The following is a 26,772-nucleotide window of genomic DNA, read 5'->3' as shown; positions in this document are numbered from 1 at the left end:
GGAAGGCGGTGGAAAAAACGTTTCAGAAAAACAGTTCAAACGCTAGTCCCGTGCGAGTCATCCAAGTGTTTATCGCTTCTTGTGAGTCAGTGGTTTACGCAATTCTCCTTTGCAGCCAGATGGCCTGGGTTTGCATTATGGCTCTGTGTGCTGAGGCTGGAGGCTTGGACCTATTGCTTGGCCTCTCTGCCTTAGGATTTTTCTCTACAAAGCAAGAGCAATGGTGGTATTTATTATTGAGTGTGTTGGTGCCGAATGCTGGGAGCAGAAGTTATCAGAGCTGCTTGGCAACTCATCAGTGAGAAGGAACAGCCTTAGTCAGATCTCTGTGACCAGATCTCCAGTGAGTTATGGGTAGGGATAGCTGGGAAAGTATGGAAGGGAAGAGAGTATGAGTAAGAAAGGGAATGATAAATTTGACCAGGGCTAAGTGGGAATCGTGAAATGATTCTTGGAAGAGGTATGTTCTGATCCGAGCCTTAGACAAAGAAGAGTCGTGACCCCAGAGCGCAGCCTGAATAAACATGGGGACATCAGTCACCTGATGGTCCACATGCTTAAATAGCCTTATTGAGCCACGTATGGACATCATATAACCTGTACTCCCAGCTATGCAGGAAGAAACAGGGAGATTTTGAGTTCAAGGCCAACCTAAGCCACACAGGGATTCTTGTCTCAAAAGAAGAGTGTAAGATATGTGCATCTTGTTTTGATTATTAGTCATCAGGGTGATGTCTCTGAAGGATGCTGAGCCTGGTGAACTGGCAAGCTCCACTTAAATGAACTCACTTGGACCAGATGACCAGAAAGACAAAATATGAGTCACGTGGTTTTCATTCCAACGGCGGCTCATTCCTTTTCAGCTGTACAATGGCTGAGGATCTTGAAGTTCTCTTTTTCTTTCCTAGCTGTGGTTTCAGTCATTCCTCTAAAGGAAGCACCCAGTCTAGGTATCGGATAAAATGGATTTTCTATTTTGCTGCAGATACTCAAAGGAGAGCACCAACTAGGTAGTCCTCGCATCCAAATAAAGGCTGAAGCTATATCCCGGGGAAAAAGTAACTTTTGTGATATATAAACTGTTATTTGCAATAGTCACAGTGAGGATCGAAGCGATCCACGGGGCTCCAGACAGTGATTCCCCAACTGCCCACCACCGATGCACAGAACGGAAGAGCTCTTCCTCCCCCGTGTGGCCAACAGAGAGAAGCACATGCCTCACAGACCTACAATGTGTGATTCTTAAGACCATGCTTTAGAAACTCAGCTTCGCCGGGCAGTGGTGGCGCACGCCTTTAATCCCAGCACTTGGGAGGCAGAGGCAGGTGGATTTCTGAGTTCGAGGCCAGCCTGGTCTACAGAGTGAGTTCCAGGACAGCCAGGACTACACAGAGAGACCCTGTCTCGAAAAACCAAAAAAAAAAAAAAAAAAAAAAAAAAGAAACTCAGCTTCATCGTTAGGAAAACATGCTTTTAAAATAAAGTGAGGGGTTGTGAAATCACTGAAAATCTGAGGTTTAGAAACCAGTTTAGAAGATGAGTTATGCCGTCTCTTCCATCTGAAGCTGTGTGGTGGATTGAGAGGCTCTGCCTATGAGTGGTCAGAGACATCTGATGGGCACTGACCACTGTTTCCCAAGTATTCTGATGTTCTCTTCTACTGAAACTTGGCCCCCTAAACAAATCATTTGAGCAGGTGTGTGTGAAGTACTTTCCTGGCCAAGAGCAAGTGTGTGTGGCTTGTGGATGATCCCCCGGTGAAGGAATAGAGACCAGGGAGGGTGGTGCAGTCACAGCTAGGCTGGAGAGAGCAGCAGCTGGAATGTGGGACTGTGCAGTCTGAGAGTAGCTACACTGACAGACCAGTCTCTCTATGGCACAACTCATGCCACCGTGCCTTCCAAAGGAAACATGAGACTCTACTCACTTGCTTACTCCTTGTCCTGTCCCTGGGTTTCTTGGTGTTGTCATGCAGGAAAGGCATTTCAGACTGGTGCTCTGGTGGCATGGTGCACCATGAAGCCAAGGAGCACAAGTGGGGCATCTCAGTGTGGCATTTAAATTTGCTGTCTTCTTAATAAGGGAAACTCATTGTCTGTGTCGCTGTATGAAGCAACGTAGGCCGTAGCGGCCTCTATTGAATGGAGCCCAACCGCAGTGCATTCTGTTGGATTCTGTTCTGCAGTAAATATTTATGAAGAACTTAAGTGCATTGATTAACACCGCCCAGGTTTGTCAGTGAGTGGCCCTTCCCTCCAGGGTGTGTTAGCTTGTCTGTGGACATCTGAATGAAGGCAGTGTGGTAATGGCTTCTGATGGTTGCTGTTTTAATAAGAGAAAAGGGTTTTTTCTTTGAATGTCCCCTCAGTCTGCCATTTGCTAAAAAGGTTATTCTCCACAATTTGTGCAAGATGTATTTAACTTCATTTGCATTCTGCCTTCTTCTGCAGTTCAGAGAAGCACTCACTATGTCCTGGTGTTTGACGTGTTTGTCATTATGATCTGCCTGGCCTCCCTTATCCTGTGCACAAGATCGATTGTTCTTGCTCTGAGGCTGAGGAAGGTAAGAAAGGTTCTTTCGTTTCTCCCTCTACTCAGCCTACAGCCTGTGTTTGTCCAGATCAAGGGAACTACGGATACTGGGCTATGCCATCATTTCTCAGCTTTTCTTGACCATCCTGAGGCACAGGAAGTAAGGCACCATGGGGATTGGCATGACAGGCCAGCTGGTAACATGTTTGCTATGCAAGCATGAGGGTCTGAGTTTGAGTTCCGGCACGCACATAAAGGAGCTAGACAGGGCTACATGTGCCTGCAGCCCCAGCTCTGGGGAGATGGAAACAGTAGAGTCCTTGTGGCTCACTACCCAGTCAATCTGATACCATAGGTGAACTTCAGGTTCAGTGAGTGTCTTAGTTAGGATTTTACTTCTGTGAACAGGCACTATGACCAAGGCAACTCTTTTTTTAAATGATTTATTTATTTATTCATTTTATGTATATGAGTACACTGTCGCTGTCTTCAGACACACCAGAAGAGGGCATCAAACCCCATTGCAGAGGATGGTTGTGAGCCACCACCTGGGAATTGAACTCAGGACCTCTAAAAGAGCAGTCAGTGCTCTTAACCACTGAGCCATCTCTCCAGCCACCAAGGCAACTCTTATAAGGACAACATTTAATTGGGGCTGGCTTACAGGTTCAGAGATTCAGTCCATTATCATCAAGGCAGGAACATGGCAGCATCCAGGCAGGCAGGGTGCAGGAGATGCTGAGAGTTCTACATCTTCATTTGGAGGCTGCTAGCAGAATACTGGCTTCCACGTAGGTAAGATGAGGCTCTTAAAACCCACATCCATAGTGACACACCTACTCCAACAGGGCCACACCTACTCTAACAGAGCCACACCTTCTAACAGTGCCAATCCCTGGGCTGAGCATATACAGATCATCACAGTGATATACAAACATCACATTGTTTAAAGAACAAACTAACTAACTAACTAACTAACTAACTAACATGGAGAATGATTGAAGAAGACACCTGGCTTCTGCGTCTGGCCGCCACGTATATCTGCACATACGTACATGCACATATAAACAGATCCTATTTTTTAAAAGGAGAAGGTTTTAGTCATTTCACAAGGATCAGATAATTATCCTACTTAAAACTGAGCTAACAAGTACAGATATTTGTGGTGACCTTTCAAGCATTTAGAAGTTTCCAGAATAAAAATTGTATTTAGGGAATGATGCTAAGAGCATTCATGGGTCCCATCTTTTGTCTTCAAGTCAGAATTCACTTTGAAGAGGAGGCAAATGTGTTATAATGAAACATACATAACTAGGTTTGATTTCTTAAATAGTTACATTGTAACATTTTGCTTCTTTAGGCATGTTTTCTCGGGAATATGTACTGACTTCAGCTTACTGTGTGGCCACTGGGGTCAGGGGAAACAGGAAGACACTGAAATCTGATCTTCAGAGCAAGAAGTAGCCCATGCTCTCTTTTCTTTGATCTCTACTTCTACTTTGGTTTCAAATTATTTTTTTTGAGATTTATTTATTTTCATTTTACATATATGAGTGTTTTACACACATGTGTGTCTGTGCACTGTGTGCATCCAGTGCCCTCAGAGGCCAGGAGAGGGCATCAGATCTCTCAAAACTAACAGACAGTTGTGAGCTGCCATGTGAGTGCTGGGAATTGAATCCAGGTCCTCTGGAAGAACAACCAGTGCTCTTAAACGGACATCTCTCCAGACCCTTGACTTTCACTTTGTAAACATCTACTCCATGTCTGCCTTCCAACCCTCTGGATATTCTGAATCCAAGGTTGAGGTCCCTCTCTGCCAAGTTCAGGGGCAGCATCACGGATACAGTGCCCTCATCTGGACCACAAGAGGATCCTAGTTCAAGGTTGCTATAAATGAGCTTAAATGAGGGTATAATGTGCAGTATTTGGAACACACTCTGGGTTGGCGATGTTGGAGGGACAGCATATGTCCTTAGTGTTTGGGTTAATTTAGTAGATGTTCAAATGCTTGCTTCCACGGGAGTAGACAACATGACTCAGCATGTGGCACTGTGTCTCCCTGTGAGGTAGATCTGCCATCTTGGAACTGTTTGCTCTTGTCTTCTGCCTCCGGAGGGCAGTGTGATTTGTAAGACATGCTTTTTTTTAATGTTTGCCGTAGAGATTTCTAAACTTCTTCCTGGAGAAGTACAAGCAACATGTATGTGATGCTGACCAGTGGGAGTTCGTCAACGGATGGTATGTGTTGGTCACTGTCAGCGACCTCATGACAATAATTGGATCCATATTGAAGATGGAAATCAAAGCCAAGGTAAGTGACATCTAGAATCTTATATTTTCCCAGATGACCTCAGGCACTGTAAGACACGGAATCTTTCTGAGGACTAGCCTGCTTTTCATGTTTTCTCTTTTCTCACACCCACTGCATGAGGCCGGTTAGCCTTCTTCCCCAGGAAGAGTGCGCTGTGGAAGGTAACACCCTATGGCCTTCCTCCAGTAATGGGTGGCAGCATCGTTTGAACAGGAATTAAGTTTGGGGAGACTGAGGCATGGGCTTTGTACTTATTTATTTTTTGATGTATCTATTTACTTGTGCAACTTGCAGAGGAAGCGGCTGGTACACAGAGCAGACATTTCTCCTAAACACACCTGAAGAGCCATTGGCAGGTGTGGGGGCATCTCAGATGCTATGGGCCCCTACGGCTGAGGGATCCCCAGTTCTTGAGTGTTTACATGTTCTGAGCAGTTGCACATGTTGGTTGGTTTGCTCTCACAGATGAACTGACTCTCTCAACTGTTCTCTTCTCTGTTCCACATCAATGTTACAAAGCTGTCCTCATCATGGTTACAGTGTCTCCCTGTCTCTAGTCCAGCTACCTTTGGCTTCCCGCCAGCTGACTTCCTCTCTGGTCTGGCCTGCCTCAGCAGCCTTCTTGTTTGTATTTCAGACTTTAGCCTTCTACCCCACAGATCCAGCCATACAGTGATACCCATCTTCCTATTACAATCCTTTCTGCCTTCCAGAATCTATTTAGGCCTCTAGGATCTTTGACTTCCATCCTGACTCTGATACTGCCATTCCACACACCAGACCTCTCAGCCTTGGGGGTGTGTTCAGACTCTGTCCGTATGCCTGTAGACTTCTCTCCAGACTGTGCTGTGTGTCCAGCTCTGAGTCACACCCATGGGAGGGCCTCTGTGACAAGTGGCCAGTGTATCTCTCATCGAATTTAGCATACTGAATTAAGTGGTTGCTGGTCTCTTCAATGACGCCTAGAATCTCTTGCGAGCAGAAACTACGTCTGTAAATCACACTGGAGTTTGCTTCTGAAAGTCGCTGGATTATATTGCTTGTTCTTTGACAAACACCAGGTCCTTTCATGCCTAGGTCAGTGGCAAATGCAAGTCCTATTTCAAAATGTTATTTGGAAAAAAAATAAGTTCACAATTAAAATACTAAAATAAAATAAAAACCAAATATTTGAAGCTTTCCTCTTCTTCCTTCCCCTCCCTTTCCTCATCCTCCCTCCTCTTTCTTCTCATCTCTCCCTCTTTCTCTTCTTCCTCTTTTTCTTCTTTTTCTTCTCCTTCTGCCTCTTCTTCATCCTTCTCTTTCTCCTTCTCCTTCTTCTCCTTCTTTATTTTTGTTTTGAAATAGGGTCTCACTCTGTAATTCAGGCTGGCCTAGAACTTACTATGTAGTCCAGGCTGGCCTTGGAAATGCATGTTGATCCTGTAGTCTCAGCCTTCTAAGTGCTGGGATGACAGACATAGGAAGGGGACAGTCAGTTCTTCTCATCCGTTAAAGAGAGGTAACCAAGCCACGGGGACTGGGGTGTTCTGCTCAGCTGTGTTTTCTTTCTTCCTCAGAACCTCACAAACTACGACCTGTGCAGCATCTTGCTCGGGACGTCGACACTCTTTGTCTGGGTTGGAGTCATCAGATATCTGGGTTACTTTCAGACGTACAATGTAAGCTCTCGGAAGTACCAATGTGGTTGACCCTGGCTCCTCCTCCCAGTTCTGACACTGGCTCCACCTCCCGGTTCTGTCCACTGTTTCTCATCCTCAGAGCTGTCTATGCCTTTGTCTTCCAGGTGCTCATTTTAACCATGCAGGCCTCACTGCCCAAAGTCCTGCGGTTCTGCGCTTGTGCTGGCATGATCTACCTGGGGTACACGTTCTGTGGCTGGATTGTCCTAGGACCATACCACGAGAAGGTGTGTGGCACCAATTCTTTCTGTATCCCAGGCACGTGGGATACTTTACCTTGGGTCTCTAGCACTCGCCTCCCCCAGCTCTTTTCCTGCAAACACTCTTGATGTCTGTACTCAGAGAGCTTCTTTTTTTTTTTTTTTTTTTTTTCTATTTTTCTGTCTTCTCCTTTTCTGGATATTGAACTGACTTTAGGAGAGTGGAAGAAGAACACCTCTCTTGTAGTCTGAACTTGCTGAGGAGCTGACACATTCAGTCAGCTGATTGGCAGTGAACAGTGTTTACCTGTGGGATCACTGTTAGCAAGCTAAAAAAAGAAAAAAAGGTAAGGGAATTATGATAGAGTCACTCTAGTGTGAAGCATTAGGGTCTGCATCCATATTGGCTGAGAGCAACAGAGCAGTGTAGTGCCCCTGCCTGGAGCGAGCACTTCATCTGTCTTGACAGGCGCGCACATCCCTGAGGGCGGTTTTGGCAGTCTCAGGTCTGCGTCTTAGAAGCGTTTCTAACTATATTTCCTTTCTGTATCATCCTAAGTCCAAGATTGTCAAGCTTATGCTCAAACCTATGGTCAACCTATGGTCAATCCCAAGCACTCTGAGGAAGAATCGCTGTGAGTTCAAGGCCAGCCTGGGCTAAATGCTATATTCTGGGCTAGCTTAGGACCAGGAAACTTTGTCTCAAAACGATGATATAATTGATTGGTAGAACATCACAAGAAGAAATGAGTGAGGCTGTATTTCAAGCCAAACAGGGGAAAGGGTCATTGTAAAATGACCTCAAAGCATTTCTTCCCCCGTCTCCAGGTCTTTGGTACAACAGAAAAAGGACAGCAGTCACCATTACTGTCTGTGGAGTAGATCTGTGTGGAACCTTCCAGAGTCTCTCTCATGTTACAAACGATCCCATCACTCTCCCCAGACACACAGTAAGAAGAAATGAGGCACAGAACATAATGGCTCAACCCTAATTTCTAACCTTGACATTAACCAAAATTTGTGGTTTGTAAGCGTTTCACAGAGTGAGTGATACACACGGCTCAGACCCTCCCTGCTGTCCCTAACCAATCAAACCTATGTGGAACACCAGTGTTCCCTGTCTGTCACATTTAATGTGTCCAAAAAGAGTCCTGATTTTTTTTTTTCTAGAAAAACAATACAATGAGCAAAGAGGCAGCCTCCAGCGTAGCAGCAAATCCTGACGATTCTATTGATCCCCCATCTCATGTCACTTCTTTGAAGGTGACTCCTGGGTAAAGATTGCTCTTTGATATGATCACCCTAACTCAGAGCTCACTGTCTTACCAAGTCCAGGAGAATTTGCATTTTTTTCTCTTGTTTGCCTCCTGCTCCTGGAGCAGCTTCATCTCTCTGTCACTAGAGGGCACTGTTGCACCGTGTGGAATAAATACTGGACCTACCGAGGCTTTCATCAATCCATTGGTCCCAAGACAGCTGGACAAGTGGTCCTATGTCATTTGTCACACGCTCTTTGCAGCTCTGTCCCCAATCATTATTCTGAAAGGTTCGAAGTTAATACCGTTTGAAGTTTACTGAATGGCTGCTCTTCTTTGCTTTTTGTTAGGCCTGGTGTCCAAGTTCTTTATCTCCCTTGCTGTTCCTCCTCTTTAGTCTTTCTGTCACTGGGATAAAACGCCCAGCAGACCAACTCTTAAGGAAGAAAGGTTTATTTTAGCTCATGGCTTCAGTGCAGGATCAGTTGGCCCCATTGCCTTAGAGCCTGTGACCGGGCAGTGCATCGTGTCAGGACATGACAGAGAAGGCCTGTTTGCTGCACAGTAGCCAAAAGGAAAGAGGGAAACAGAAAGGCTTGGGTTTCTAACAAAGCGTATCCCAGCGGTCTCCCACTAGGTGCTATCTCCTAAGGTCACCCAGTGGTGCTACAGTTTGGAGACCAAACCTTTTAACACATTTGCCTTTGGGGTCATTTTGAGGTCAGAGCTACCATATCCCATCTTCTCTTCCTGGTGAAATGGTACCATCCTTTATGGAGAATAAGAACCTTGATATACCAAGGCATTTTCTGCGGTCACCCAGATATTAAATCACAGCATCACAGCAGCCTGGCCAGCCTCAGTTATCACACTTTGATATCAAGAACAGCTGAGCAGCATTGAGACCAACATACATTAGCACTTTTAGAATCCCAGGAACCTTGCATGTGAAAGCCATTCACCATTTAAAACAAACAAGCCAGCAGAAGACTCTAAGGGAAGGTGTCAGGAAAATTCTTATTTGATGCGACCTACTGGAGTCAAAGCAGAGACACTTTTGCTTCCTGCCTTCCTGTCACACATCTGATTTCAGCGGGTCAGCCCCAGGAACCCAACTGTCACATCAATGCCCATTTCTAGTACTAATGGACTTTGGCACCATGGTCCTTAAAAACGCTGAGGCACAGAGAGCTAAAGACGGCTGATTGTCTTCCACACCGCATTCTGAATTATTAAGCACCTCTCTAATGTGGCTTTTACATTTCCCGTCTCCAGGGAACTTTTTTTTTTTTTACTATGATGCATGAATAATAGTCTTGTATTATCTCCATTTTACAAATAAGAAGAACAAGGCACTGATAAATCATTGAACTTTGCTGAGGCCACAGGCAACACTGTGAAATTTCCAAAGCTTCTGGTCTTGCCCAGACACTTCACTTATTCATAATAATCATAAGCCAGCTAAAACATTTTAGCTATTATAAGAGATTCTTGCTACCTGCCTTCAAACCATACTTTAAGTGATCCTGACAGAAGTGGTTGCAGGCTGTCTCTGCATTTACATGAGAGGTCTTTTGACTCACTCACAAGCATCATTTGTGACATAAATGTTCTGTCTCCTTCTGTGATTTCATATGGCCACCAGGACTTTTTCATGGAACCACTCACTGGCTGTTTAGTAGCAGTCTCAGTACACACAGTGCTGTCAGGACTGGGTCCCAGAAGGCAGAGACTGTGGCTCATTCCTCTTCATGTTTTTGGTATCCACCCTGGTGCCTGCAATATGTCAAGTGCTCAGTGAGTTTGCTGGTACGAGACAGTTGGCCTGCCTTCCAAGGTGTGATGGCTAATCTGCACGGTCAACCTGTCTAGACTGAGCATTTCCTTGGAAACACACCCCTAGGCATAAACACTTGGGCATTTCCAGAAAGTTCTAACAAGGGGAGGACTCATCCTGAATGTGAGTGGCACCATATAAGAGCTCAGAGTCAGGAATGAATAAAGTGGGGGGGATTCAGGAGAGAGCCCTGACTCTGATTCTCATCCCACTGAGGTGCAAGCAAGCAGCTGTTGTATACTCCCACTGCCCTGCCTCCCTGACATGATAAATTGTATATCTGACCTCACCCCCCACCCCCAAGACAAACCTATAAGGAAGATAAATCCTCCTTCCTTGCCAGGTATTTGTTCATAAATCATGAGAAGAAAACCAGCTAGAGATGGAGTCTTGCTGTACCTAAGAACTGGCCAATGTGCTATCCAACTGAAGACATTTTAGCACCTGCCCATTGGTCTCTTTTATGCTCATGTGTTGGAATGTGGCCACTATAACAATTTTGGTTATAGTTTATTCTTGTGGTAGGAAAATGACCCAGTATACATTAGTTACTTTATTAGTAATAGTTTACTTTTTTGAATGTAATCTGGTGGGCTAGAATAGGTCTTATTTGTACACAGAAGGGAGAGGTATAATGGTTTTAAGTACATTAACGTTGAGATGGGTATTGTGTCTAGACTGAGTGTGTTCTCATAGGAAGCTAAGGCATAGCTCTGATAGGTACTGACCAATGAGCTATCCGAAGTTCTGAAACAGGAAGTACAAAGTGTTAGAGGCCTTGAAATGAAAGAAAGAGATTGACCAGGTTACAAAAGACCCGCTGAGCTCCATGATACAGTTAGAATTTTGCTGACATCCAGAGAAGCCAACTTTATTGTCTTAAGCTGGTGACAGTAGGAAACATGCCAGGAATTTCCTGTCTTACTGTTAAACAGTCCACATACTTACTGCTAAGAGATCTGCCCAACTGGATGCTTCCTGCAAGACTCCAGAGAGAGTGACCTTCGTCCAGCTCTGCAGAGTCGACTTTGCAGGGCTTGAGAGAGATCACTGTTTGGGTATTCTTCTACCCGCATCCTGCCCTGCTCCATCTAGTGATAAGACAAATGCTAAGATGTCGTGTTTGCAGCCCTACCACATTTGTTAGAGTTTTTGCTGATGACAGAGCAAGGGCTGCAGCCGACAGAGCATCCTATCCCCAAGTAGACCCTCCTTTATCTCTTGAATGTTGACTTTGATGCAGAGGGAAAGGAGGAATACATGAAAGGAAGAGATCAGATTCTACCAGGGAAATGTGCGGTGGGCAGAGCTAAGCACAGATATTAATATCAACAAGAAGCAACCATGAGGCGACATGGAAGGACTTATTGGAATCTTTTGTTCTTATGTTTTCAGTTTTATGGCCCAGACGCAAGAGAAATGGCTTTAAAGCTATCTTTGTGAGATTTAGGTCGGTTTGTTTGCTTGTTTCAGTTTGGATTGCAGGGTAAAGAGATTAACATTCCAAAGGCTTCCCTAGAAGTTTCTGTAATGACATCAGAAAGGAAGAGGGAGGGTGGCTCATATCACAAATTACACGGGCTTTGGAGGACCAGAGTTGAGAGACTGGCGGGCTGTACCAGCATAGACTTGAACACACTCAATTATGTTGGTGCAGATGGTTTTTTTGGGGGTGGAGATTGGAATCAGTTACAAGAATCTAGGAATTTGGAAGGAGAGCCCCCCTTTTTTTGATAAGGTGATGAGAGGTTCATTTTGTTACCTGTAACATGACAGCAGGTCCCTTCTCCCCCATGATGATATCCCAGATGCTTATCAAGGCCTTGTATATACACAAGGCCACGCTCAATTAATGAACATAGAGACCCCATCCCCTAATGCCAGAACAGATAGAAAACTCTACAGTAACCCCTTTCATGTATTTCTGAAAACCATGTAGTCTTTAATTTATTGTCACTATTACCCCAGCAGTTTTTCATATTCATCTACTGCTTAAGCCTGTGGCTCTAGGGCCATGTTTATTAATGGCATACAGTTTGTTTTAGTGGGGTTGGAGGCAGTTTGATAACTCCTCAGAGCCCAGATGACTGGCTGTGGATTCTAGTGATGCTCTGTGTTAGCCTTGGATCAGTGCTTAAGCTCCACGTGCATACCTTCAGCTGAACAACCTAACGTCCCAGTTCCCACCTGGTACCTCAGATGCACTGTGTCTAAAATGTCTATTGATAGCCTACCAGTAGTGATTTTTTTTCCTGTGGCTACAACAAAGTAGCTAACAAAAGAAACTAAAGGAAGGGTTCACCTTGACTTCCAGGTTGAGGGTGCATTCCACCATGCTGGGCAAGCCACAGTGGTGAGCCCGTGAGGTAGCTGGTCACAGGGCATCCACAGTCAGGAAGCAGACAGAGATGGGTGCTGCTGCTCAGCTCACTGCCTCCTTTTTAGTAAGCCTGGGACTTTAGTAAGCCCAGGAAATGTTGCCACCTACATAGAGGGTGGATCTTTCCACTTAAGTTTAACTAGAAATTCCTCCCACACCTGCCAGGGGCGTGGGAGGCTCTTAGGCTCAGACACTTGCCAGGGGCCATGGCAGGATCCTAGGTAGTTCTGGATCAGTTTAAATCGACAATCAAGATTAACCATCACAGGACCCCTCCTAGCCTTCATGCAGATACACTTTCTCCAGCATCTCTTTATTTCTGGCTAAGATTCTCTGCCTCACTTGGACTCGTGATGTCACCTCTGAGTGGCATCTGCCCTTGGGCTATCCTGCTCTAGGAAATCTCCGACATGCTTTTAGTTTTCAGAGAAGCGTGTGTCAGATCGCATTGCTCCCGTGGCTCAGATGTCACTCAAGTCTGCTTGTGAGCTGGATTGAACCTGATGTATGCCCAAGTCTCAACGAGGCTCTGTGCAATTCACCACAAATGTCTCTTGTCAGCTATTGCTATGTCTCAGAAACACAAATTCCCATAGTCACTGAACACAACCTTTCAGAACTAGTTTGGAGTGTCACTAAGCTTGTTCCACCCCAGTTCTGTCACAAGCCTCCTTGCTCTCTGTCTTAGCTGTGGCCTGTCTTTAGGGGTAGGAACTTCCTGGAAAAAATCTTCATCATATGGTTGGGAATTGTATGTCATAGCCCTTTAGAAAAACCCTTCTATATCGTGATGAGTCTCAACCATTTCCAACTGTTGCTGGCTGTAGTATAGAGAGACATCACAGTACATCACAGAGACATCACAATGACAAAGAAGCTCCCTGTAGCTCCCAAAGCACCTCACAGTTCTCTGCAGCTCCCTGCAGCTTTCTGCAGCCCCTTGCAGCTCCCTGCAGCTCCCTGCTGCTCCCTGCAGCTCCCTGCTGCCCCTGCTGCCCCTGCTGCCCCTGCTGCCCCTGCTGTTTTCCGCAGCCCCCCTACAGCTCCTCACAGTTCTCTGCTGCCCCCTGCAGCTTTCCGCAGCCCCTTGCAGCCCTCAGCTATGGTGCTCAACCTAAGGGGTTCCTTTTCTTTTCCCCTTGCAGTTTGAAAACCTGAACATAGTTGCTGAATGTCTGTTTTCTCTGGTCAACGGTGATGACATGTTTGCCACGTTTGCTCAGATCCAGCAGAAGAGCATCCTGGTGTGGCTGTTCAGCCGCCTCTACTTGTATTCCTTTATCAGCTTGTTCATATACATGGTCCTCAGCCTCTTCATTGCGCTCATCACCGATTCTTACCACACCATTAAGGTCAGTCACGATCAATATTTGCTGCCAAAAGGCATCATAAACTTTATATGGATTGGAGCACGAGAAAAGGCTGTAATCTTATTGAAATACAATTTTATTCTTTTTTTAAAATGTTTAGAAAATAAACCTTTTTTTGTTGTTCTGATGACCAATTTAAATAGGTACTTGTTTTAGTAAGGGTCTCTATTACTGTGATGAAAGGGTTTATTCAGCTTGCACTTCCACATCACTGTTCATCATCAAAGGAAGTCAGGACAGGAACTCGCACAGGGCTGGAACCTGGAGGCAGGAACTGATGCAGAGGCAATGGAGGGTGCTGCTGATTGGCTGGCTTATCAAGGCTTGCTCAGACTGCTTTATTATAGAACTGAGGACCACCAGCCCAGGGATGGCACCAGCCACGATGGGCTAGGAATCCTCCATCAATCCATAATTGAGAAAATGCCCTTCAGCCAGACCTTACGGAGTCATTTTGTCAGTTGGGGTTCCCTCCTTTCAGATAACTCCCCCTTATGTTAAATTGACATAAAACTGGCCAGTGCCATACTTTAAACATCTTACTTGTTACCCTGGTATGGGTTGGAGGTTGGTTGGGAAAAAGAGAGAAAGGGGTAAAGCTGATTCTGATGAACTCAACAACCTGACTGCTGTTCTCAGAGCCTACAGATGCTCCTGCCTGAATGGCTGGCTGGGACATGTGTTTTAGGGTAAATTCTAGTGATGAGAGGTGATTGCCATCCTGACCACTGAGGAATGACTATGACATGTCTTATATACTTACAGCATACATTTCATTAAGGTGACAAAAAGGACAGCTTTCTTAAGCCACAGTACACCCCATGCCTTTTCAGACTGGGCCTGTGTGGTTGATGTATCACAGCTCCAAGGATGTTCACCAATCTTGGGATCCAGTATCTCCGTTGCAGATGGATGTGTTAGGAAAATTACTTCAGGACAAGTGTCAAGGTGGTGTCCTTGGGTACTGCCTTCTCTGCTCAGCCCTTCTCATACAAACCCAGAAGAAAGCTGCTCAGTGAGCAGTGTGTGAGGATCAGAGTCAGGGTGTATGAGCAGAGTTAGCCTTTGTAGCAAGGTGTGTGGGGACAGTATTGCAGGCTCTTACCATGGACATTTGTTTCTTTGACATGGTCAGATAGATTACCCTGAGTGTCCTTGTACGGGGCAAATCTGAACATTGGGATGGATACTTACTAAACATGACTGGATGCTCGGGGTGTTTTGTCTGTTAGAGAAAATCTACCTCCTGTCCCACTCCGTGGTCATCTTCCGTGTAAGCAGAGAATGTGGATTACACCCCTGAAAGATTCTAGGTGGGCAGTGTGTGTGGAGTGACAACTGCTGGTCTCATGATTAACACTCTAGCTTTCTGGTTTCAATGATTTCTTTCAATTCTTTTCAACACACTTCTCCTCCCTCTCCCCTGGCTTGTTTTCTGGAATTTTCCCTTCCATTGTTCTCAGTTCCCCTGCCCCCTCCCCCAACCCCCCCTTAGCTGTTCTGGGATGGACAGATTGTTCTGAGACTGACTGATTCTGCATTGTTCATAGTACTCCTCAGATCTGAACTAGCACCTCCGGAGTTGCATATCACAGAGGTGGGTTTGCTCTATTGACAAAGGGAACCATCGCTCACGCCCTAGATGGGGTAACAACAGCATTGTGTGCTTTTCCAAAAGAAATACCAGCAGAATGGATTTCCTGAAACGGATCTGCAGAAATTCCTGAAGGAGAGCAGTAGCAAAGATGTGTACCAGAAGGAGCCCTCGGCCTTGCTGTCCTGTGTGTGCTGTCTCAGGAGGTCAGTGCGGTGTCTGCAGTGGGAGCAGAGTCATCCCAACTGAACTCTGCTCTCTGAAGTCTGCCTGTGGTGGGAAATGGTTGAGTTTTTTCCTTTCCTCCCACACAGATTTGTTTGAGAAATAGTTTCTTGTAAAACAATGTTCTACCCAACAAGATTTGTGTAGAATGCTCCATGACATCACTGAGACTCTTAGTTATGGACCTCATGAGAGCCTTGGGAGGAGATGAACCGTGAACAGAAGCAGGAGGCTGGACCTTAAAGGTCCAAAGGAAGAGTCAGAGTGCGTGTTCCGGAGGCATTGTCTCGCCTTACAGGATGTGAAGCATATCAGCTCCTTGAACAGATAGGACATGATGGAGAGGAAACCATTGGTGTCTGTTCCTCTTACCTTCCTATTGCTGTGACAAAGCATCAAGATAAAAGCAACCCCCCCAAAATAGAATGTATTGAGGTTTTCCAGAGGGTGAGCCCATGACCATCATGGCAGGGAGCATAGCAGCAGGCAGACATGACGCTGGAGCAGTAGCTGAGAGCTTACATGCTGATCCACAAGCAGAGAGACAGCTAACTGGGAATTCACATGCTTTTGAAACCTCAAAGCCCACTCCAAGTGAAAACACCTCCGACAAGCCACACCCCAATCCTTCCCAAATAGTCCCACCAGCTAGGGACTAAGCATTCGAATGTATAAGCCTTCAGGGACCATTCTCATTCAAACCACCACAGTGTTCTTGGTTAAAAAAATGCATCACTGCTAGCTGTTTGGACTCTGAGAGAAATGACATGATTCTCAGTGACCAGTGTGGGGACCAGCATGGAGGTCAGACGGGCATGGTTTTCTCAAATGTCCCCAGATTTGTTTTCACTTGGGTCAGGGGTGGAAATTTTCCAAGTTTTCTTTGCCCATGTTTTCTGAGGATCCCACCAATCTGATTCCTAAAGGAAGATGGGAGATCATAGCTGCTTAGGCTAGCTCTCATGATGAATTTTCTATCCGTCGATTCACACCACATCTTGAGATTTGCAATGAGATGAATGAGCACATGTCTGGTAAACAGGAGATGCGGTCTTCTGAGATGTTTTCAGAATTGAATTTCATCCTCTTGGAGCATTAAACTATTTCTGTGGATACCAGGGTAAAGGAAAATTAATTTTCTTAATTGGCAACTGCCTCCTAAGCCATGGGAAGGGTATCGCAGGTCTCTCAGGGCTGCTGTGGCATCGTGTAGTTATTATATTAATGGCTTTTCTGGCTGTCGTGACAAATACCTTATGATGAACAGCTTAAGGAACGAAGGGTTTCCAGTAGCTCAGGGTCTGAGCAAGTAAAGCACTATAGCCAGAACGTGTGACAGCTGGTCACGTTGGGCACATCAAAGAAGCAGAAGAAGATGAAGGCTGATGTTCAGCATTGATTCACTCCAAGTCAGGGCTGCCCACCTTCCGGAGTGCTTCCTTCTCAGTTAAACCTCTCTAGAAACACCCTCACCTGTGTACCCAGCCACAGACAGTCCATGCCTCTCCTCAACCACTTGATGCTCACAGGGTGAGCCTGCCAGCCTCAGATTCTTCTTCCCAGCTTGACAGGATGGGGCTCTTTGGAGAGAAAGGCTTGGCTGGGCAGATAAGGTTGTCAAACGTTCTCTGCTATGAAGGATGGTGTCTGGTCCTTGTAGCCATTGATCAGCTCTGCTAGAGCAGGGTCCTGAGAGCCAATGACTGCTCATGGGTTGTTTCCAGAGCCTCGATCCAAGCCTCAAAGTACATATGTTTCCCATCCTCAGTTTTCCTCCTCTTTCACATTTGCCCACATAAGCCATGTGTGTCTAGAATAGAGAACATTCTAGTCTTTTTGTAAAGATTTTGGGGAGTCCAGGTGGGATATAGCTCAGCAGTAGAACAGTTGTCTAGACTGGGCAAGACCCTCAGTTTGGTCCCTAACATCACTATCCAAATAATAAAATAAAAACTAAGAGCTGTAGATGTCAGATGTGGTGATGCACGTATTCTGGGAGGGGAAGCAGAAGGTTGAGGAATTCAAGGTCATCCTCAACTACATAGTTTGAAGCTAGCCTGAGCTACATGAGACCCTGTCTAAAACAACAACGATAACAGCATCAACAATGTAAGACTAACCAAACAAAAATTCTTAAATTGATGTTCTCTTTCTCTTTCATCCCCTTTTCTATTACAGGAGAAGAAGCAATGAACACCTGATTCTCATTGACTAAAACCCTTGGCAAATGCCAGTCAAGTCCAGACCTTTCCATGCTGGGGCCCTACAGAGAGTCCCCAGAGGCAGCAGCAGTTCACTCAAAGACTGTCCTACTGAATGGTGGACCCAGAAGCAGGGGTGTCCGTGAGCTGCTGACCGGAACTGACATTCCAAAGTTACTCTCTATAGACACAGAGTGTGAAGAGTAAGCCTCTCCTGGGAGTTAACGTGAAGCCAGTGTGACAATGATAGTCACCAGAAGTCTGGTCATTTGTAACATCATAGTGTTGAGTTGTAAAAAAAAAAAAGTATTCCCATTTCAGAGTGTGTAAGCAATATTTAAAACCAGGTAAAGATGTATGCTTATTGCCAGAAAAAGATTTGTTTCAAAATGTCATCCTTGGATTTGAAGACATTCATTAACTCACAGTCTGCACAGAAATAAATTTGGCTTCAATACCAAATTAAGACTTGAAGCTGGAGAACTGATAAGCCATGCTCACACTCAAACATTAACAGAGCAATGACTAGAAGAACTCAGATCCTGGCTGGCTGTACTGAAAGCTTGCTTCTTCAGCAAGCATGACACACAGTGTCCGTTAGCACAGTCAGCGGGATGAACGAACACCTGGCTGTCCCCTCAGGTGAGCTTTCCCTGGACTGCACACATGATGAGTCAACTGCCCTAATCTGGGAGTGACCATCTATTATTCATGAGTCACCTCCACTGTGGTGGGGATTTGCCTTTGCCATGGAAGGAAATGTGCCTTAAATAAATTTATTTTCATGATGCTGCCATGTACAATTATTGTGTTAAAATGCGATGTCTCTTGATAGCAACTGAGTGAGAGTTTCATATCACGCTATCGCTCTTGAATACTTTGTCTACACGAGAGGTCTGTCGTTTTTAAACAAGCAGTGAAGGAGCTGTGAGGGTTAGTTCATAGAAGCTATTTAATAAAGATTTGTGCTGATGACAAGATATTAAGATTGTTATGTCATCGCTGAGCTATCAGGGGCTACAAGGTCTACTGGTCCAGAGTGAGATTTGAGTTAGCAGCACAGAGCAGCTCTGCCCTTCCCGGCCTTTGTCTCTGTCCCAAGAGCCGCTGTCTGATTCTCCATATACTCCTTGCCTCGATCTTCATATGCTTCCAACAAATCTAGGCAGAGAAAACCCTGCAGTTAATAACAGTGAGATCTGTAAGTGAGGAAATGTTTTATGTCAGGGCTATCTTTGCTGTCGTTGGGGGGAACAACCTGAGTTTTGTTCCCAGAACCCACATTATGGCTCACAAGACCCTGTAATTACAGTTCCAGGGAGCACACACCTTTTTATGACATCTGCAGCATGGTACAGATGCATCCATACAAGTGAAACATTCATGCATGAAATAGAAACCAATCTTCATTTTCTTTTAAAGGAAAAAGACTCATGCCTACATATAGAGTGCTTAGTTAAAAATATCACTTTAGTTCATTTTTCTTTTTACAAAAAAAAAAAAAATTCTAGAGTCACGGGGCTTGGTTTTAAAACTAAAGGTCATCAGACTGAGGTTCTAGGCTTCTTTCTCTGGTTCCAGATCAGGTATATGGTTAAGCCGTGGCTAGCTTGGTTGGCTCTGAACAGAATCCATTTGCCGTCTGCACCTTTGGCTGCCATTTGAGTAGAAAATGAATGATAGTAGCCCCGGTTCTTAGCTACTTTTTAAAGTCAGCTTTCATGTTTCCTTTCATTTCCTTTTGTTCCAGTTGGATCAAATACTTTCAGGAAGAAAAATATTTTTTCAAAGTTACTGTGGAAACATTGTTTCTTTTCTCTTAGTCATTTTGAACAATGGCAGCTTTTCTCACTGTTCTCTTTCCGGTGTTACTGAAGGTGTAGTAGGGTATCCGCTGATGGACAGGTCTGGAACAAACCCTTCTCTTCTCTTAGACGTCAACTTGGACACTTTGCTGTGACTGGAGATACAATCTTTTTACCTTTCAGTTGCATTCTGAAATCTCTACCCCTTATAGAAATCACCTCCGTGGCTTACAGTGACATAGCCAAAGCTACACACAGTACCTTGAGGTTACTGACTGGAATGGCAGAAACAAGCATAGCGTGGGAGCCCCTTGAGTCCCACTCAGCCTGTAGGTTTGGGGCTCTGAACAAGCCGAGTTCTGCCTTGAGGTGATGGTGATAAATCTCAGTAACAGAGACTGACATTGGATCACATAGCTCCTGCCATGAACTCTGGCACTAGCTTGGACCTTGAGCCTGTTTCCCTTCCGTCCTCTGCTGTGTTTAGAAGCAGATTCCATCCAACAATGCAGAAAGAGAGCATTTGCTTCTGTAGCTAGTCTGTTGGGGGTCTTCTCCTATCTGAATTTCTTTGGACAGTGTACAATGTGTCTCCATTTCTCCATGTGTAGAATGGAGATTGTGAAACTTAAGAATCAAATTAAAGTTCATAGAAAGGGGCGTGGCTCTTAATTGCTCCACTATCAGATCATTGAAAATGCCCCTCTGAGTGGCTCTTGGTCCTGGGGGTGGTTCGATGTCCCAGTGAAGGGGAAAGCCAGGGCAGGAAGGTGGGAGTAGGTGGGTGGGGGCACACCCTCATAGAGCCAAGGGGAAGGCGGATGGGATGGGGGGTTTCCGAAGGGGAAACCTGGAAAGGGGATAACATTTGAAATGTAAATAAAGAAAATATTCAATTAAAAAAAAAGAAAAAAAAGAAAATGCCCCTCTTGCTTGGTGTACAAATGTGCACTTCTATTTTCCTGGTCCAGCCAGGAAGATCTTCATTTTTCTATGTGATTACTGCACAGTCTTGGTGGATTTTGTTTTGGGGGAGGAGTTTAGCGGCACAAAAACCCACCTCTGGTTCTGGCCTGGAGACAACGAGTAATTTGACTCTAGGAGCTCACAACTGGCTGTGGCGTGTTCAGGATCAAGCAGCATAAATTTCCTGCCACTGTGTATCCAGCTGTCAGATGAGATAATAAAGAACCTGGGCAACACGCAGTCTCTGTGCCCAGTCCTCTATCAGGAGCTCTTGTGTCCTTAGCCAGACGTAACCCGACGGTAGCGTCATTCTCAGCCCAGGTTCATCCAACGTGGCATTTAGGTGTACACGGGAGGGGAGGGGGACAAAGCTTCAGATTACTTTTTTCATTGTGTGACCAAATAGTGAAGAAACAGAATGGTTTGTCCCGACTCACAGTTGAAGACACGGCCGGTCCATCTTGGCAGAAAAGGCAAGACACGGGTACCCAAGCTGCTCTTAGCCATGGCAACAGGAGCACGAGGCTGCTTGCTCTTATCTGGCTCCGTCAGGAATCGGAGAAGGGAGACATGCTCCCCTTTTCCGTGTTTCTAAGTTCAGTCCGGGAAGATGGCGCTGCTTCCATCCGGAAGGTGGGACTCACTAGTGTTCTGGCCGTTTCTTCATCCCACCAAGTTGATGAGATTAGCACGGCAAGTTCTTTCTCGCGTTCGACTCGGTCCTGTGGAGCGCTGACCCCACGGAAACCCAGGCTTAGATCCTTGAGCACGTGAAGTGCAGTTGCTGAGCGTCTTATCAAGGGCAAACAGCAGTCCTGAGTACTCTCACCTAAAAATAGCCTGGCCCTGGCATGGAACACCAGGAGTCCAGAGGTCATGAGCAAAGTATGTCTGGGAACTGCCCTATGGAGTTGGCCAGAGTCCTTTCCTGACACTAGAGATGGCTATGAGTCCCTCACCTTATCTCGGCAATAATGGACAGACAGATTTCACTGTTCATCGGTTCCACCTTTATTTTCATCTGTGACTTTGGCAAATTTTATTTTCCTCTGCCTGACTTCAAATCTGAACATTTCAGCTTTGTGTTCTCTACCAAATATCTAGAATCTCACGTGATTTGGAGTGCATGCATGAATCCCCTCTTGCACAGACTACCCCAACACAGCATTCTGTACACCAGGATGTAAGAAAGACTGCACCACAGCCCGGGAACTGGAGAGATGTGCTGTGTCAGGGAAATGCTAAGTACTTCCCCTTTCCCTCCCTTGACCTAGAGTCAGCTTGGTGCTCACATGACCTGTATGTTCTCAGAGGTCCCTGCGTTTGACTTAATAGCCTGTCCTCAACAGTCTTGAAATTCTTAGTGTGTTTTGGACAAGGGGACCATGGATACCCACTTCAGTGGCCTCCGAAGGTGTAGTGGCTGATCCTGATGACTTAATGATTACAGCATGCTTTCAAAATTTTAGATTTCAATTTAATTGTAAAAACATATGTGTATACCTGTACTGGCCTGTGCATCTATGTGTTTGGGTGCTTACAGAATCTAATGTTGGATCCCTGGGTCTCTGGATCTGGAGTTTGCAATCATTTGTGATCTACCCAACATGGGTGCTGGGAACCAAACTAGGAAACTCTGTAAGATCAGTGTATGCTCTCAACTGCTGAGGTATCTCTCTAGCCCTTGACGCATTCTTTAAAAAATATTTCTTTTATTTTGTTGAGATTATAATATTGCAGAAAAAAATCTTTTTTTTTTTTTTTTTGGTTTGAGACAGGGTTTCTCTGTGTAGTCCTGGCTGTCCTGGAACTCACTCTGTAGACCAGGCTGGCCTCGAACTCAGAAATCCACCTGCCTCTGCCTCCCAAGTGCTGGGATTAAAGGCGTGCGCCACCACCGCCTGGCCAGAAAAAAAAAAAAAAAAAAACCTCTTAAGAAAAGATTGAATCATGGGTTTGTATTTTATTGTTAATTTTATTTTGTTTATTTGTATTTTCATTGTATTTCATTTTGATTTTGTAGGATAAGATCTTACTCTGTAGTCCAGGCTGACCCAGAACTGAGTTTGTAGCCCAGGCTAGACTTGGATTCACAGAAATCCTCCTGCCTCTTGAGTGCTAGGGTTACAGGTATGTACCACATGGAGTGAGCCTTTTAATTTAATAAATACAATAACAGAAGTGACGGAGCTGGAGTTGGAACTGTGTTTCTCACACAACGAACTTTATCTTTTAGGGAAGTTTTAGGTTCACAGCAAAACAGAAAGTGACGAGAATTCCCTTGGCCTCTCTACGTGCACAGGTGCCCGGCCTCTGCCTTCATTAGGTTCTCAAGCCAGAACAGAAGAACATTTGTTGTCAACCCCATCTGTGAACCTGTGTGTGTGTGTCACCATGCACAGCCCATTGTGGTGTCAGGTCTCACTCTTGACGATGTGTGCTCTGTGGGCTCACACGAATGTGTGATGCTATCCACTCCTGAGCGTTCATGACCTCCACCTGCACTCAGCAGCACCTGCTTGTGTTGGTTCCTTCTCCCTGGCTCTAGCTGACGGCCTGTCAATCTTCACACTGTCTCTGTTCTTCTTTTTCTTCTTCCAGTATGTCATCTCGTTGGACCCCTACAGTGGATTGCCTTTTCTGATTGGTCTCTTGCACTTACAAGTGTTATTCAAGTTTCCTCCATGTCTTCTTATGGAACTGCTTATCAACAGTCTTACGGGTAGAGGGGGCAAAGCTCAGTTGGTAGAGCGCTTGACTGGCCTGTAGGACATACTGATTTTGATCCTTGGTACCAAATAAAACAAACCAAATGTCATCCTGGCACTCTGAGAGACACAAGCAGGAGAGTCAGAACTTTATGCTCCTCAACTTCATGCTGAACACAGACAGTTCTGGGAAACATGAACCTTGTCTAAAAAACACCAAACCAAACCAGACCAAACCAGACCAAACCAGAACACTATTATGACCAAATAAACAAATAAATACAAAGAGGCCTTGAGTTACACCATCTTTCATGTCTTCACAAGCTGTGGGACTGCAGGCTGCTTTTTATCTGAACACAGTGGAGACTGGTCTTGGGTTGGGGATGCCAGGGCCCATACTCTTCAGGCAACTGAAGATGTAATGCCTCCCTCGGCCCTGGGACCACTCTAGAGCATCCTTTTCAGGCTTTCTATTTCATCCTCTTGGCAGAGAATCAAGGGTTGTTTGGCCTCTGAACTCAAACCAGTGTGTCCACTCCCATGTGACATTAAAGCTTCTGCAGTGAATGGAACCTTTGGGGACCCACACAGCCCCCCCCCCATGGCCTTCTGTCCAGTACCCCTGTAGCCACTTTTGATTTGAAGGGCTTGTGATATGGCTAAACAGGCCCATGTCCCAGAGAAAAGGGTACATCAGTTCTGAAAGAGTGAAACTAAACCCCCAAACAAAAACTCTCAAGCTCTTAGAGAAACAATACATCTCACGGTTGTTCTGCATGGGACTCCCAACAACAAATGTAGCCACAAACAACTGTGCAAAAAGCAATGGGCAATGTTTCCTGAGCCATCAGTCTCTCTTCCAGGGAGGAAGGGAGGGAGTGAGTGAGAACAAGGCCCTGTCACACCCTTGCATAACAAGGACAGCAGAAGCCTGACTTCTTAAAGACCCTGGGGAGCTGTTGGCTGCAGTGAATGGGGGAGACGATTTATTAGTGTGATATATGATTTCTACTTTCTAATGATACATAAATTATCCCCTGAGCCATGATACATATGGCTTAAAAGGAATTTTAAATGAAAGCCTTTCCCCCCCAGCAGTGCTAATTGCCCAGCAGCAGTAGTAAATTACTCAGCCCCTGTTGCTTGCGGGCTCTGGCCATTTCTCTTTCCTCCAGGTTGAGCTGATATCCCCCAAGAGGAACGTTCACTCTGACAAAGTGGATTTATATCTTCCCTGTGAGGACAACAACACACTAGGTTCCAGGGGAGAGCATCAATAACACTCGGGACCCTTCCCTGTGCATGTGTCACATTGCCTGTATTATCCACGATGACGGGGCAGTGCATTTGGTCCTGCCTCTCTGTTTGCCTTTCGGGAGGGCATCAGAGTGCTGCTACCAACATTTAATCTCCTCCCACTGTGCGATTTAAAGATAGACTTGGCTAACAAGCATGGGTGTTTCATAAGTGGCATGAAGGGGAGGGAGAGGGAAACATTATTATTAATTTTGGAAAACACTAGATAATTACACGGCGTGGGGCGGAAAGTGATGATGTCATTAACAATCACTTACGTGTTAAATTCTAGGACTGCGCTGTCCACCGAGGCTGCAAGGGATAGGTGACAAGATCACTGTCCTGTGGCACTGAGTTGGTGTCTAGGAGGACAAGCATGGTGCCCAGGCACACAATCTAGGTACCCCAGGAGAGCAGAAAGGCCCTTCCTATGTCTCCCTGAAGTGTAAAATGGGGTGGGGGGAGACTAGACAAGCCTAGAGCTGAGGCACAGGGATACCCCTTTTTGGCAGGTAAGGGAACAGAATGAGAAAGGCTTGGACCTCTGAAACAGAATTTAATCAATTAGGAAATGTATATGTCAGTACAAGATATAGATCAGGAATTAGGGAAAATTACAGAGGACAAGACTGAAGAAGTGTCCAAACAAGGGGCTTGGTGAAATGAACCAGGAGACGATAGACTTGAGAGCAAAGTGACTGGATGATTGGGGTACAGAGGGATGGGCAGGGAAGCCTACTTCTAGTCTTTCTACTATGAGAGAGAGATAGAGACAGAGAGAGAGACAGAGAGACAGAGAGAGACGGAGAGGAAAAGAGACAGAGAGAGAGAGACAGAGAGGGAGACAGAGACAGAGAGAGACGGAGAGGAAAAGAGACACAGAGAGAGAGACAGAGACAGAAAGGGAGACAGAGACAGAGAGAGACATACACAGAGAGCCAGAGAGGGAGACAGAGACAGAGATAGAGAGGAAGAGAGCCACACAGAGAGAGACAGAGAGACAGAGAGACAGAGAGGAAAAGAGACAGAGACAGAGACAGAGACAGAGACAAAGAGAGATACAGAGACAGAGAGACATACAGAGAGAGACAGAGAGGGAGACAGAGACAGAGAGAGACACACAGAGAGAGACAGGGACAGAGAGGGAGACAGAGACAGAGAGAGACATACACAGAGAGACAGAGAGAGAGACACACACACGCACAGGGTGGTGGGGGCAGGGAGCCTGTTATTAAGAGCAGTAAGAAGCACAGTAGAAAATTGTCTGCACGGGAACATATATGGTTCTTTCCTTCCTCCTTTCTCTCTCTCCTTCCTTTCTTTCTTCTTTCCTTCCTTTTTAACATCTACCTGTAAACTTGCTTTTCTTCCTCAGAAGGCTTTTCTGCTCCAAGTTCCAGAGGTTTCCTGCTGTTGGGCTGCTCACCTGGAAGGGAAGGGCTTCTTTTGTAACTTCTGATGCTGCGGAATAGCCGTGTCAGGACAGATAGCTGTGTCAGATAGGTGGTGTGTGTGTGTGTTTCTAGTACGGGGCTGGTTCTCTTCCTCGAGAGGGTTGAGGAGAAGCAGCTCTTCAAGGGTTTGTTTCAGCGTCACCCTTCCCAGCCACCCGACACTCACACACCCTGAAGCTCCCTGACCCTGGCCTGCAGCCATTCTGTGTTTATTATAGAGGTGACAGGAGGTGAGTGTCCTCACTGACAGAGTAGCCCAATTTCCAAGCACACTGTCACCTCTCCTTGTCCCCTCTCTACCTCTCCAACTAGCTGGTCCCCTTCCTTACCCCCCCTCACTTCACATGAGCACCATGGAGCTTTGAGACTGGGACTGCAACTATTTCTGTCTGACTATGTCTGCAAGAGGGGGACCTTTCCAGACAATGACTCCCTGGGCCTGGTGTAGGGATGGGGAAAGATGGGGGGCACTGAGAGTTCAGAACTGGAGGTGATTTGTGACTCCAGGAAAACAGCATCTTCCAGATGCAAAAGGACTGATGCACACAGGAACTCCCAGAGGCTGTGACAGCAAGCGCAGGGCCTACAGTGGTTTAAACCAGACCAAATCCCAGCAAAGAGAAGGGAAGTGAAAGTGGAATCCCACTAGTAACTAAGAAGCTATTTGCAACTGACTCCTGCTGGGAGAGGGTTTTCTTCAATGGAGTGACACTGGGTCTAACAACCGCATCCCTCTACCCCCTTCCCTTAGCCCAAGTCCGTCCTCTCACAGTCCCCACCAGCCTTAGTGACGGACTTCTTCTCATATCTTTTCTTTTGAAGGTCAAGTTCCTGGAAAAGCTTTTAAGGCTCCAGAGAGATGGATAACTGAAGGGGTGGGTGTATCTGCTGATTCCTCTACTAGAGCTTTGTCTCTGTGCATAAATGGATCCACAGGACTTTGGAAGAAATA

At 45.7% G+C, this 26,772-nt stretch overlaps 1 protein-coding gene across 5 annotated transcripts in view; it reads left to right on the top strand.

The window, feature by feature from the left end:
• Positions 1-18,379, top strand: part of Mcoln2 (mucolipin 2) — a 46,753-nt gene extending 28,374 nt beyond the window's left edge. For 3 of the 5 annotated variants that reach the window (XM_028788099.1, XM_028788101.1, XM_028788102.1), the window contains exons 8-13: positions 2,451-2,563; positions 4,697-4,846; positions 6,406-6,507; positions 6,633-6,755; positions 13,347-13,553; positions 14,405-15,365. In XM_028788099.1, the coding sequence (XP_028643932.1) occupies positions 2,451-2,563; positions 4,697-4,846; positions 6,406-6,507; positions 6,633-6,755; positions 13,347-13,553; positions 14,405-14,590 (881 nt within the window). In that variant the 3' untranslated portion in view covers positions 14,591-15,365. Of the gene's footprint in view, positions 1-2,450; positions 2,564-4,696; positions 4,847-6,405; positions 6,508-6,632; positions 6,756-13,346; positions 13,554-14,404; positions 15,372-17,568 lie in introns of those variants that run through there. The other 2 variants (XM_028788100.1, XM_028788103.1) reach the window with 2 other exon arrangements.
• The last annotated feature ends 8,393 nt before the right edge of the window (positions 18,380-26,772 follow it).

The sequence above is a fragment of the Grammomys surdaster genome, unplaced genomic scaffold, assembly GCF_004785775.1.
Source record: "Grammomys surdaster isolate TR1022 unplaced genomic scaffold, NIH_TR_1.0 125701, whole genome shotgun sequence".
NCBI lineage: Eukaryota > Metazoa > Chordata > Mammalia > Rodentia > Muridae > Grammomys > Grammomys surdaster.
The sequence above is the reverse complement of the archived record's forward strand: the minus strand, read 5'-3'. Positions and strand labels throughout refer to the sequence as shown.